At 48.9% G+C, this 15055-nt stretch overlaps 1 protein-coding gene across 3 annotated transcripts in view; it reads right to left on the reverse strand.

Annotated features, from left to right (window-relative positions):
- Nucleotides 1-15055, reverse strand: part of GRID1 (glutamate ionotropic receptor delta type subunit 1) — a 686787-nt gene that overhangs the window by 208290 nt on the left and 463442 nt on the right. For all 3 annotated transcript variants that reach the window (XM_059397943.1, XM_059397942.1, XM_059397944.1), the window contains exons 6-7: nucleotides 13962-14132; nucleotides 1181-1342 (exon numbers count right to left, since the gene is read on the reverse strand). In XM_059397943.1, the coding sequence (XP_059253926.1) occupies nucleotides 1181-1342; nucleotides 13962-14132 (333 nt within the window). The remainder of the gene's footprint in view (nucleotides 1-1180; nucleotides 1343-13961; nucleotides 14133-15055) is intronic.

Here is a 15055-nt window from a genome sequence, read left to right on the forward strand (position 1 = left end):
TTTGTTTCCACCCTCCTAGAGCTTAGTCTTCCCTTGCAATCTGCACCAGGAGTCACCTTAGCCTGAGCCAAAGGGGGGGGGGCCAAAGGTCAACGGAGCCATATCAGACACACGGTAGTAAGTTACAGGGCAGCATGCCTGTGCCCTGCAGGCCAATAATAGCTCAAATCCTGGCTTTGCTGCCTGTGCCACCTTGGGCAAGCCATCTCCCATCATCTCCAGCCTGGAGTTAATAAGTTCTGCATCACAGAGCCTGCAAGGTTTGAAGGATGCAATGTGTATGAATCACGGTGTCCAGCACAGATGGGATATGGTGGGTGTGGAAGTCCTGCCCTTCTCTCTGGCCATGCACTGGGCTCTGTAGGAGCAGGTGGCAGAGAGGCTGAGGGAGGCTGTGGCGAGTTCCCTCTCTCTTCAAGCCTAGGGTGGGGGTGTCATCCAGCCTTGATCTCCCATACACTATGAGCCAGGGGAGTCCCAGAGTCTGAGCTGGCCAGAGAGGCACCCCAGCTCTGCAGTAAATTCAACCAACACAGAATATGCTCAGTGCTAATGCCACCAAGCACCATTTACTGTGCCTACAACTCCTAGCATCATAGATGTCCCTAAATGCTCTTCTGAAGCCTCAGGAAGCCAACTCACTGTAACAAGTCTGTGATTACCCAATTCACTCCAAATCCAACCCTCCAACTCGGTGTCGTGCCTCAGTGTGTACAATACATCATCAACACAGAACACATGTGCACACACACAGATGTGTATGTGCACACACACACACACACACACACACACAAGCTAAGGTCTTGGTGATCAGCATACACACTGTTGACTGAGACAGCCTGTCTTAGGAACAGTGGCCATCTGGCACACATAAGCTGGGCAGTTGCCTCCGTTGTTTGCTTACTTGTAACCTCAGGCAAGTTACTTAACCTCTCTAAGTCCAATCTCCTTGTAGAAAAACACAAATAATAATAATAATATATCCATGAAGCCCAGTTCACCAGCATTTAATGCTGGGAAAGGAAGAGGTGGCACAGAGAGAGGCCTGGGAGGGGCCCGCAGGAGCAACCACGCAGAAAGCTAAGCTTCAGAGCACTTGCTCAAGGGGGTGGGGGAGTGTCTATGCACAAGGAAGGGTCTGTCTTCAGCCTTCATCCAGTGGGTGTCCCCTTACACACACCTTTTTTATTGTGTCCAGCATGGACCTCCCTCCATTCCATGGCTTGGTGGACTTGCGTATACAATTCAGGCTTGCCATGCTGTGCCACTTCCGATCCTCTAGCTTCCGGTGGAAGGCATTGGCCAACATCAGGACGCTATCATACAGGTAGAGGTTGGAGATCTGCAAACACAAAGGCAGTGAAACCCTTTCCACTGATGCATTTTCAGAATTGGGAGAAACCAGCAGAGGGTCTGGGTAATCCAGGGGAACAACACTAATAAGCAGTGCCCAGTATGTAGACCACAGTCTTCTAGCTTCATTCAAAAACCAGGCCAGGCAATGGAGTCCTAAGTAGAATAAGAGCTAGCTCTGCTTCAGGAACTAGAGTGGGCAGTAGATCTGTACAACACTAGGAGAACCAGCACGATCAGCACCATGGTTGAGACTTATACACGGGCTTTGTGCAAGAATGCAAGGGGACGTCCTGCTCGGATAACACAGGATAGGGGAAGGATAGGCAGAAAGCTTGGTCTCAAAGGATTCCTAGGATAAAGGATGGGGCAGCATTACAGAGAGGCAGCATTAGGCCAAGGCCCAAAGGTACAAAGGAGCGGGGTCAGATAGGGCAGGATCTAGCAAGCACTATCTATGAAATATTTTAGACTTTGAAATTTTAGGCTATGAAAAAATGTATCTATGAAAAATTTTAGGCTTTATGGACCTTCCAGTCTCTTACACGGGGCTCAATTTTGCTGTTATAGCAGGAAAGCAGCCACAGACAACACAGAAACAAGGGATGTGCCAATAAATCTTTATTAAAAATAAAGACTTAGATAAAATTCGATTTAAAAAAATAGGCAATGAACTAGATCCAGCCCAGGGACCACAACTGGCCAAGTCCTGGGTTAGAGGGACTGAATCCAATACCAAATGTCTGCATCCAGGTGTAGCGCAGAGAGGAAGTGGGATCAAGAGGGAGGCAGGGAGAGCCATGCTGAGCCTTGTGGGTCATGCTATAGAGTAACAACACAGGTGACTTTGGGAGAAGGACGCCATTGGTGAATCTGTGCCCTGAAGTCAGATCTTTGTCTTGGAAAGATAGTTCTGGTCCCCAGACAGGTAAAGAGCAGCCTGAGTGACACTGGCAGCTTATGGTAATGGAGATTCTGAGCCCACAGAGCCTACCCTGAAGCGACATCACCGCCAGCCAGGGATAGACTTGGGGATCACAACTGTGCACATATGAAAATACCCTCTGCTGAGCCATCCGCTACAGAGAGATGGCCCACAGAACACACCTCAGAACTCCCAAGAGCACGAGTGTTGGGGAGACACTGGGACAACAGTGAGGAGAACATCAGCATCATGCTGGTATCCACGGATGGGACAGATCTGGCTCACCGTCCTCACAGCAACTGAACACCCTGATGTGCCTGAGCCTGAACACCAGCACCCACCCTCTCAGGGGCCCCTCCAGAGCCCTCTGCAGGAAGGAAGGCAGCCTGGTACTTCTCGTCAGCCCACTCCTCCAAGGGAAGGTCATGGAGCACAAAGGGAGGAGAGTGTAAGGGGCGGGGCTAGGGAGGAGGGGATGTCCGTCCCTGTTCAGGTGTGTGGTCCCTCCTGGTTGCACAAACAACCAATAGCCGAAGTGGGTCAAGGGGATGAGTCTCTGCACACCTCAGCAGCAAGATTTCTGCTAAAAATATTTCAGGAAAACAAAAATCACTGGATATAAATAGGAGAATGTGTCAACCTCACAGGACTCCCAGGAGAATCAAATAAGATCCTTGGTCTGCAGGAAGAACCCCTACTGTCACCCAGCCTTACCTCTCACCACTCCCCAGGCTGGCCCTCACACTCCCGGTACCTACACACCTTGTTCTCCACCTGCAATTTCTTGCCTCACGTGTCTTGGGGTGGGTGCCCCCAAAGCAGAGCCCCAGACAAGAGCTGGGGTAGCCTGGACCGCCCCCTGCAACTGACATAGTGCAGGACCTCAAACCATTTGCTCCATCGTGACTTCTAGCAACTCACGCTAACTGCCTGGGGCATTCCCGCCACCGCACGTCAAGCAGAGCTGACCACTTCTGCGGGTGTTCACGTGTCCTGGCCTTGCCTGCAGATCCCTGTCTTAAGCACATGCAACCTGCATCCTTACAGCGGTCACAGGGATGTGGGCCACGAAGGCCTGTGGAAGAAGAGGGTGGGGAATGGACAGGCGATGTTTCAAATGTGGCGGCAGTGTGCCTAGATGACGTGGACACTGCCGACTTAGCTAAGGCCTCAGGCCTAGGGGAAGCAGGCATGTCAGTGGCCAGTGTCCTGTTCCAGAGCCCTGTGGTATACAGGGGCTTGCCTGACAGCAGAAAGCGATCATTCCCATCACCAAGAACCTACTTCCTGTCCTACAGGGAATCCCTGAACTGGGTCTCCTAGCCCTCGAGCCCTGGGGGCACATTTGCTCTATGAGAAAGACTAATCCACTCTCTGTGCTTGTCAGATCCCGTCTCTCAGGAGCTCCTACCACTGCAGAATAATTGCTGACAAGTCCACCTCCCTTCTGGAATACAAACTCATAATGAGACGTTGTTATAGGACAATGTCAGCCACTTAGAGTAAGCTTGGTTTATTTTATTTTTTTCCAAAAGAATAATTCAAAGTGGAGAGTCCTTCATAATGTGAAGATTTCTCTTCTCAAGACATTCATGGGATTCCCAGCCACCCACTCCTAGCTGACGGCATTCAAGCAGCTGACACTCTTTGACCCACATTCTGTCTCATGCACATGCACACACCACTCGGGACAGCACTGCCCCAGCCATGGCCCAGACCAGCACCCAACGGAATATCCCTTTTTACCTCCAGCACTTCTGTTCACAATGAATTAAGGTACTTAACGAGAGTATGAATGCAGAGAGGCTGGCAATGAAGAGGCAAAAACAGGATGTGACTCAGAAAGGCCAGAGGAAGCCCTTGGTCCTCCCACAAGTATGTCTGCTGGGAAGGGTGACCGCATTTCAGGTCAAAGGAACAAGCTTTCAGTTTAAAGGCTTCAGCAATGCTCTTTCCACATAGATATATCTGGAAATATATACATGTATGTGATAGATATAACTTATACATATATACATGTATGCATGTATACATATATATACATATGTATATGCATATATCAATGTGTACATATTCATATATAACTTGTAAATAACTCTTGTATATGAAACTTTTATATGTGGGTGTGTGAGTGTGTGTGTGTGTGTGTATAAAACTTTTCTTACCATCTCTAACCACAGCATCCAGCACCGACCATATGGTTGGAATATGGTTGGTGCTTAATGCATACTTGATGGGTGGATGGATAGCGTGATAAATGGATAGATGGATTGGGGGATGGGTAGGTGGGAGTGAGGAGGGACAGGTGGATGGAAGGATGGAGGGGGAGATGGATGGAGGGACAGATAGATGGGTGAATGGAGGATATATGTCTTGCTAAGAGGATATACACTGATCTTGGTCCCCAAAAAGAGAGAACAAGAAGAAGAAGAGACTGGCCACCTCCACTTTGACTTGGGAGAGAACTTCCTTTGTTCAAACACAACTTGCTTCTCATCTACAGCCTACTCAGAATGTCTTCTTGATCCCCACTTGGAGCTCCACATCCTCTTACTCCTGTCCCTTCTCCTGGTTAGATGCTATGTCAGTACTCTTCCCTACTGTAGGCAGACACTAACACCCTGTGTTGATCTGTGGCCCTATCTCTCCTGTCCTACCTCGGCATCCTCCCAATTAGGTGATTTGCCAGTTTCACTGGTGGGGACACCAAGGGAGGGCACTATCTTTACATTCCAGCTGTTTGCAGACTGGAGTTGGAACCTTTGGGGGAAAGATCAAGAGCAGATAGTAGAAAGGCAGCCTCTGCTTGGGGCTTCATCTGGGTCAGGACAGACATAAAGCAAGCCTTTTCTCAGGGGAGGTGGGTGGAGACCAAGTGTCAGGGGATGGTCATGATCGGCGCCGAACCAAGAAAAGTGGTCTGGAAGGAGAGAGACTCCCCGCTACATGAACACTCACTCATGGTTGGGCTCAAGGGGTTAACAGCCCAAGAAGAGCTCCAGGCCACAGGAGCAGAGAAAAGGCTCCTGGTTTGAAGGACTCTTTCCCTCACTTCTCAGTTAAGGTACAGCACAGAGCTCTTTCACAGAAGACAGACAAGCAGAGCAGGGACTGTCATTATTTAAACCCTCATCCCCTCTGGCTGGCCTAGGGACATTATAGCACAAAAGTGACAAGGAAGCAAAACCGAAAAAAAAAAATTTTTTTTTCAGGTGAAAGTAGGCATGAGAAGCAGAAAACAGACTGAAGTTTGAGGCCAAGGGCATGGCAGAGGAAAGACCTGGATGCAAAGCAAAAGGCCTGGAACCAGGTCAGAGATGCCAGAGGGAGTAATGTCAGAGGCAGACAGGAGCCAGAGCCAGGCAAAGGGCCTGAGGCTGGAGCCTATGGCCTCCGCTCTAAGTGGGGACAGAGCTGGAACGGAGGCCAGCTAATTCATTTCCCCACCTGAGAGATACATGCCCGATTCCTCTTTCAATGTCACACTGTACGACTCTGACTCAACTCTGTGTACAGTCTAGCCAGGTGACCTGGTAGGAAGAGCAAGAGCTTTGGAATCATCCCATCCTGGGCCAGCTTTGCTCATTGCCATTCATTCCTCCAGTGCATGGACCTAGCAAGTGTTCAGTACATGCTTACTGAACGGGTGACCTGAATCTTCCACTCGCTGACAAAGTCACGTTAAACAAGCCATTTAATGATCTAGATTCATCTCAAGGACAATCAAATCCAATAGGATCAATGATCCCGGAGAGGTGCAGTGGGGGTGACCCGAACTTACTACCCTGAGAAATGCGGACACTAGTACACCCAGGTGCCATGCTCTCTGGGGGCAGCTTTTTTTAATGGAAGAAATGGAAGGGGGAATGAAGGATCTACACAGGTTCCTGACTTTGATGTGGATGGTCTGAGAGCTCCTCCAGCATGTCCCCGTCTCTGAGCCTAGCACAGGTCTGGTACACTGAAGCCTCGGGACTACTGGGAAACCAAACTTGTTCTGCCAACACCATTTACCCTCTCCCCCAGGGCCCATTGGTCTGAAAGCTGCTTAAGGGCGAGCAGGAGTCATATCTGGATTTTGCAGCTGGTGACTGGGAAGTCTGAGCGAGGATCCCCTTGAGCATTATGTGCCCAGCTCAGCCTGAAAGCAGCTTGCCTGGACCCGTATCCCTGGTCTCCTCCTTCCCCAGCAGTGAAGTACAGCTGCCACAGTCCCCAGTCCTGAGCTGGGTCTTCTGGGGCTGCACGGGCTGAAGTGATGCAGAACTGCCTGTATGGGAAAGGCTACATCTCTACCCTCAGGGAGTTGCATAAAAGGTACCAATATAGGAAGGCCCAGAGTGGGGGCCTCACGATGCCCTGACTCAGGTTCCTGAAAGGGGGGTGGCTTGGCCCATTGCAGGGGAAGGTCTGACATTGGCACCGCAGGGCTGGCTCAGCCACAGGAGCCTTCTGCAGCCCACTCTGCCATGAGACCACCCAGGTGGGCAGGAGAAAAGTGGAGGCAGGCAAGTATGCCTAGAACAGGGGCAGCTACAGCCCAGCCCTGTGGGAACCACCTTGTTCTATACTCTGTCACCTGTTACCCGTTACCTGCTCCTGACCAGACTTAGGGGCTTCAATCCCAAGGAAGCTTCCTTATGTCCTCTCTATGTGGTGACTTCCCACAACCACAGCATGGTTCAGGTGCCCTCATTTCTCCCTAGGGAAACAGCAACCACTGCTTACCTTGTCTCCCAGCCCACTCCCCCATACCCCCTCCTCCTTAGTACCCTGGCAGCTACCCTCTGCCCTGACTGAACTCCAACACCTCTCACCTCCCACCCCTCCCCTCAGACACTGAACTCGGCCCCTGCTTTCCTGGGCCCCTGAGTTTCTGTATATGCTATTTTGTTCTAATCTGTACATGCTGCGGAAGAGAGACAAAACTTCCCCATTTATTTAGAGTTTGTGGGAATTAAGACAGAGCATAATGAGTGCATAAGGAGTGTTTGTAGAATTAGTGAATGCTAAATGAATAGATTTAAGTCTGTTCTTAGAAAAAAAATAAAAAACAAAACACCAAGGTAAAGACATATCAAGGTATTTGCAAAGAGAATGCTTCCTACAATATGACTGACAGAGGATAGAGGCCACACTGGGAAAAGGGGATATGTTCCATGGAATGATATGTTCCATAGGGAAGTGTCCATCTCCAGACACAATCTGGGCATTTCCAGGAGACTGGGGAGCAGGCGGGGGCAGGGATCATGGCAAGGCTTACATTTCCAAAGCCAATAACCTGTGCAAGAAGTGGGTCCTCAGGAGGGAAATGGGAAAGGTGAGGACACATGTCTGGGAGGTAGAGGACAGAAATTGGCCAGAAGCTCTTGACTAGGGCCTGTAAGTTCTTGAGAAACCCAGGTAGACCCTCCTGGCTGCTGGATAACCAAAGACCAATCGCATGAAGCCAACCGAGGACTCAAGATGGAAAAACAGATTTCATTTTTTTAAGAGTTAGCACCAGAATCCACACTACATCAGTAACTATATTTTATTTAGGAAACTACCTGCATCAGCAGGAACGAAGGCTACCAGTAAAACTGTTAAGTTGATCTTCATGAAAAAATGAGAATTTACTTTGGAGTCAAGACCCAGAGAGAGAAAATAGAGGATAGATAGGAAGGCCAGCAGGAAAGAGAGGATAGAGCCCAAGGGGGAGGGGACAAGCAGGGAACATTCCCCAGCAGGAGGGGACTTAGGACCTCACAGGCTATCTGTGCCACTACAATGCCAATGCCCCACCCTGGCCCCTACCATACGTGACAGCATCTTTGAGACTTGGGTTTATGCGTGAAGCCAAGAAAGGCACTGATTTTGCATCTGGGTCAGCACTGAGTGAGGTGCAGCCCGTCCCCTCTGAAGCCCAGATGATCTGTTTACTTACCTGAGTCCCCAGAAGCGGGATTAGGGCCAGGAGAAATGAAAATATAAGCTTCCCCAGCAAGCCTCCCCCTCCCTGGGAAATACGCTAAGCTCTTCAGGAGAGCTATCCTCTCCTGATCCCATCAGGACCCCAGCAGGTGGAGACCTGTGCCCACCGCCCTCAGACTGGAAGGGAGAGGCCCCTGAGGGACAACGGCCCCACTGTATAGCCAGCTCTCGGGAGACGTTTCCCTGTAGCAAATCTGAGGGTGCTCCAGCCTTGTCTCCATTACGCGCCAGGGCCCAGGGAATTGTTGCGCCTTCACATTATCGAGGGAAGAATCATGCTTGAAGGCAAAGGAAGACGAATGGCAGGCCAGGGTCACAGCCACACAAGCCAGGTCCATCTTGACACCAGACCATTATCCCCCCCCCACGCCAGAGAGAGAAACCTCAGAGATGTTTTCATTAAGAAAGTCTGCATTTCCTCCAGGCTCCTATGGAGCCCAGTTTTCTCTTCCCTCCATCATTAATCAAGCCAAGGGGACTGTTCAGGGAGACCTCACAGGGGCAAACAGCAGGAACTAACATCAGACCAGAGCCTCAAACAGGCTCTGGTCATCCAGCAAAGTCAGACAAGCAGCCAGCAGAGGGTCCTGCTGGGAGGACAAGCTGATGCCCAGATGTCACAGCTTGAGAAACCCATCCCCAGGCAAGGTCTTTCTGGCCAACTGCTGCCAGCCCGCCCATCCTGAGAGAGGCTCCCACAGCCCGGTCTGAGGAGGGAGCAGATAGTAAAGGGGATGGGGCAGAGGGCAAAGGGGATGGGGAGCTCTGCTCACCACCCAAGCCCCAGGGATGGCAGTGCAGGGAGAGGCATTGGTCCCAACCTGATGCTCTCTGGGCTCCAGATGCGCAGGTGGCTGTGTGTGGCCAGGACAGCAGCTGGCTGCAGCCAGAGAGACCATCTGTGTGACTGTCTCTGACAACGGCAGTGAGGATCACGCTTCACCATGTGCCCGACAGGCCTCCTGACCAACGGTTGCTCTGTGTTCCCTCTGAGGGTTTAGGGTGAAAAATGGAAAGCACTGAAAGTGACATGAAGTCCAAGGTAGCTACGGTGTGGGGTAACTCACTGTCACTCCAGAGGAAAGGCTTCTACTGGGAGACTGGCAAAAAACTTGTAGCCAGAGAATAATCCAGAAAGCCCTACAGAAATAGGGACAGATGGGGAGGGGGAGTTTTGAAATATTTTCATAGACTCAGCAAGAAAAGAGTGAATCCATCTATCAAGTCACTGGACACTTTAAAAATGCACTAAGAGGAGAAATTCCAACCTGAGGGGGCATTTATAATAATACCGCATTGGTCCCCATAACTTAATTCAAGAATCAGGCTCCATGCAGTTCCTATCATGGTGCCTATTCCCCTTTGAAAACCCATTTGAATATAAACGGGGTCACAATGTGACAATATGTCTGTTAGTTCCATTGCAGCCCAGAAGTCACCAGACGGCATGTTCTGAAGATGGAGTACTTTCTAGATTCTCCTCTGAGCAAGGCTGTCTACGAAATCTTAGCAAAGTCTCAAGGTTCTTGGAGACTAGTTATCACTTTTATTACTGGCCGAGTCAGACAGGCCCTAAACTAACTTGTCAGGAAAATAAGAATGAGAAATACCCAAATGAGACAGTGCTTTGTAGAGGAAAGTAGACAAGAGCACGCGGGCAAATATAATGCTTTTTGGAGCTCCGAGAAGTCACTTACTTAGGTATTTTTCCTCCAAGAGTCTTTCTTTTTACTAAATAGGAACCAAATTGATTTGCTATAAGAGGGCTGGCTTTGGGTCTGGAGCACAGAAAATCCTGACCGCAGGCCTAATAGAAGAAAATAGGGTTCCTGAGCCCAGCTCGGTGGAGGAGCCAAGAGATAGACGATCTGGTAAAAACTTCCCATTCATGATGGTCCTCAGGAAAACTTCTAACCCCGAGTTATTGTCCTAAGATTAGCAGCCGTCTGGGGTAAGAACGAAAAGATGGACTTGAGAGCTCCACTTCCAAAAGGATTTTCATTAATTCCATCAAGACAAAGTTAATAATCCATGACATAAATGTTTTATTTTTTCTTGAGTTCATTGTTCTAAACATGTTAGAGTCTTCTCAATAAATCTCACAGCTAGAGGCTAGTAGAAATTAGTTTGTTTTCTATACTGTCATTAAGAAATAAAGAAGTGGTAATAGCTACTAAGGAAACTCAAAGAGAATGGCTTGTAAATGAGATGAATCTGGGAGTTGGGCTGGATGAGGAAGTAAATCCGCATTTCCCTCTCGTCACACCCCCACTCAAGGCACAGGCAACAAATAGAGACAGATTCCTTTAATAAAGTGCTTTATTTATAGATATATAAGGAGACTCCTGGAAGCAGTTTAACTTGTGTTAAGATGTGCATCATTAACAGATCTAGCCCATCAGTCCTTATGGAGGGTCTACAACAAGCAGGGTCTTGTTGGGAGGGCTGAGTGGGTCTCCCGGACATGGCCTCTCCTCCCCGACACGAGGCAGCTCTGATGGAGCGCCTGCGGGAGTGGTGTGGACAGTAAGTGGCACATGAAGCCCGAGACGCAAGACGGGGCTAGACCGATGGGAACTGCTCTCCCTCCCGCTGTGATGCGTTTAAAGAGCTGGCTCAGAAAGACAAGTGGACTATACCTTACAAAAAGAGAAAAAAAAAATGAGGCCATGGTTAGCCTTTCGGCAGACGCTGAATACATCTGACCACCTCCTCTATAGTAACACAGTTAATAGCTCAATCTTGTTCTAGATGCTTCCTGTATGCTCCCTCTTTTAATTTTCATTATGTCCCTGAGGGATAGACATTTTCCTTCCAATTTACAGAACAGGAAACTGAGGCACAAAATGACAAATAAATAATAATAATGAAATAATTCATTAGTACCTAGAGTTACTGGGATTTGAACCGAGGGGATGTAGCTCTTGTGCTCCTGCTGCTACTGCTACTACTGCTACTACTGTTAGTGCTAGTACTATTACTGCACTGACACTGCTACTACTACTTCTGCTACTACTAGTAGCACTGTTACTGTACTGCTACTACTATTAATGCTATCGTTGCTGCTGCTATTACTATTAGCACTGTTACTACAGAGTGGACTGCTACTGCTGCTGTATCACTATTACTGCTACTATTACTACTGTCACAGCTGCTACTACTGTTACTACTGCTGCTACTACTAGTACTGTTATTGCACTGCTACTATTACTGTTACTACTACTACTAACCGTACTGTTACTGCACTGCTACTACTATTACTACTAGTACTGTTACTGCACTATTACTACTGCTAGTGTTACTATTGCCACTATTACTACTGTCGCTACTACTAAAACTCCTGCTGCTACTACCATCACTGCTGACTACTGTTGCTACTAATAGTACTGCTACTGCACTCCTCCTACTACTACTGTGATTGTTGCCACTGCTACGGCTACTCCCCTGCCACAAGATCTCTGTGATGTGCCTCTTCCATCCTGCTCTTGATGTAGGGCCTGGGTGTCAACAGGAACAGACAAAGGCAGACAGGATGGTCAGGGTTCTAGGTCTGATATTGCCTTTACCACATTTGATGATAACGAGCCACATACCTCAGAGCTGTGCCTCTGTTTACCCTCTTAAGAGACCTTCAAGTGTTGAAAGCTTGGGGAGAACAGCCTGGGAGTAAGACCCTTCCAGGGTCTGGCTACACAGAGAATGACAGAATCCCCTCACCCTCCTGCCCCAGGTGAGGACACAGTGTTGGGCACACAGTGTCTGAGCTGCTACTCGTCTCACCCTCCCCCTATCCACCGAATCAGTAGGGGTGGTAAACAGGCACAGAGAGGGGGACTTATTTGGTTCTACTTCTTCTTCTAAGCTCTAAAAAGGAGGAAGGTAGAGCAGGCCAGCAGCACCCCAAAATGTAAAATCTTGTATGAAGCACATTCCACCCCTGGCCCATATGCCCAGGGCTCTTGAGTCCACGGGCCCTGCAGGGGCCTTTGTCCACTCCCTTGGCTGATCCTTCACCACCTTAGAAAGCCCTCAGACATTGTGGTGGCTTCCTGGAACAGTGTATATGGGAGTAGTGGGAATTACTCCAGCTAAAATCTGTGTCTGCTATGTTTCCTCATCAACCAAGAATATATTTCTAGCGTTTACCATCTATTGGGTCATGTTTCCTTCCCCCCTCCCTAAATATAAGATTACAGTATGGATTGGATGCTTTGGTAGATTCCACAGGACCCAGCCCACTCCAGAGATTCTAACCATCCCCCTCCCCAAAATGTGTGCCCCCGGGTAAGGTAATACCAAAATGTCCTGGGACAGAACGGATGCTCAGGCAGCAGACACAGCATGTCTGTCCTGAACCCTGATTTCTACTCCTCAAGCCTGGCTGGGTAGAGGAGGCACAATTATTTCCAAACACTGAATGCAAGCATATCACATGCATAAATTTCTGGGCAATCGTTGCAAACCCAGTTAGGAGAAATTTCCTTCTGTTATGGGTCTGCCACCAGCAGCAGATGAAAGTTTCCTTTAAGTTTGTATTTATTTATTTATTTATTTGAGAGAGAGCATGAGTGTGAGGGAGAGGGCGAGAGCATCTAAAGTAGACTCTGCACTGAGCACAGAGCTCAACATGCAGCTCAGTCCCACAACTACAAGATCAGGATGTGAGCTGACCAAGAGGTGGACACTTTACTGACTGAGCTACCCAGGTGACCCCATATGAAAGTTTTCTTACACACAACATTCTTTTTTTTTTTTTTTTTAAACATTTTATTTATTTATTTGACAGACAGAGATCACAAGTAGGCAGAGAGGCAGGTAGAGAGAGAAGAGGAAGCAGGCTCCCTACAGAGCAGAGAGCCCGACATGGGACTCGATCCCAGGACGCTGGGATCATGACCCGAGCTGAAGACAGAGGCTTTTAACCACTGAGCCACCCAGGCGCCCCTACACACAACATTCTTAATGAAGAAGTGGATTCCTGGCTGCCAGAGGACAGTCTTCACCATGCTTCATCGTTATTCCCAAACACCCAGAGAGAAAACCACCTCTTCCAATAGGTACACAACCTCACATTTTCCTCCCTGGCCCCAGGAGAAGCTAACGCTGATTGCATGTATGGTATAAGGTGTGGCAGAAGCACTGTCCAGAAACACTGGACCTGTTGCCTTAGAAGGAATGCAACACCTAGGCAAGTCAAGGTCCTACCTTTTGCCTCTCCCTCTTCAGCTGGGACTCCAGCAGTGTCATGGTTGACCTAAACACTAGCCCTCAGCAGATGAGCTGGAATAGACTCTAGTTGATTCACAGGACCTATATCTGTATTATTGACTTCTCACAGGGAAGACCCTAAAACAGACTCAAACGATGACTCCCCATCCCCAATCCCGCCAAGCAAACCCATCACCCACAAAGAAGCCCAAGACACGGTGATCGCTTTCATCCCTGAGCATGTAACTTTTAAATACAAGAGACACCCAGTGAGCTAATAGGCCCGTCTGCTGACAACAGGCATAATTGCCTGCGAATGCTGCTCAGAGGCACTGCCCAGTTGACTGGTTTCAATTTCAGCAAAGACAGGGTTCTAGCAATTAAAGTTGGTGGGAAACAGCACTCAGCTGAAGCTGAGGCATATCTTTGCCCCTAGCCTGTAGCAGGCCAAGGGCATGGGTGAGACCCCTTTCTGGAGGGAGCTCGGGAGCGAAGCACTGACCTGCAGCATCTGGAGGTAGCCTTCCTGGGGGTCACAGAGCAGGGAGGAGATGCGGTGGTTGTTCCTCATGCATTTCTGGTTGTCCTTTGCAGATGGGAAAATCTGCCGGACCACAGTCATCCGGCCAAGGGCGCTGTGCACCAGATCCAGGATCTCCGGGTCGCTGATTTCCTAGGGAGACAAACAGACTCAGGCTCACCATGGACTCACCAACTGTGTCTGCAAAAGGCCCCTCGGGAGATATCGATGGCCAACCTCCCCAGCAGCTGGTGCTGAAGGGGTCAAAGGCTTGGGCCCACGTCACACAGTTCATTAGTTGGTTATTTATAACACTCGCTAACCCTAAAATGCAAATAAGATTATTCAACAGCTTTCCTGCAGGCCAAAAAAGATATCTGGCTACCAAACCACCATGCCTTGGCTTCCATGGGGTCAAGCTCTCAAGAATCCATCCTGCCAAATGCCATAGTAGGCAGCTGCTAGAAGTCAAAGCTACATTTCCTATTGGGGGTCATCATCTACCTGAGAGAAACAAACCTGGTTTGGGCCAAAATGCAATTAAGTTTCCCTTAATTCTTTAACAATTAGATTTGCTTTTCTTTTTCTTAAGGTCTTTCAAATTTTGAAAATATACCCACTCATTCCTTGCATAAGACCTACCCAGCATCTCCTATGTGGTTTGTTCCTGTACTAAGCACTGGGGAGATGACCTTGAATGAGTCAGGCCTAACCCAACCCAGTAAAGTTTCCAGTCTGCATAGCATGAAATATGCCAAGTGCCACCATAAGGAAATCTAGGGGCCAAGGAAACTCATTGTGCTTCCATGGTGGACATCTACACACATTATCTCATTTGGTGCTCACGACTGCAGAAGTTCTGTGAGGTAAATCCCATTATTACCCCATTTTCACTGAGCATTTGCAAGCAGAGAAACAGCAAAGGCAGCAGACCACAGGGAGCTCCTTCCAGGATAAGACTTCTATGAGGAATTAGCACTGACACTGAACCTGAAGGATGAACTTGTTAGGCAAAGTGCTGGAAGTGTTATGTGGGGGCAGGGCAATGCAGAACTGAGTTGCTGGGAGTGCTGCTG

The sequence above is a fragment of the Mustela nigripes genome, chromosome 4 (genome assembly GCF_022355385.1).
Source record: "Mustela nigripes isolate SB6536 chromosome 4, MUSNIG.SB6536, whole genome shotgun sequence".
NCBI lineage: Eukaryota > Metazoa > Chordata > Mammalia > Carnivora > Mustelidae > Mustela > Mustela nigripes.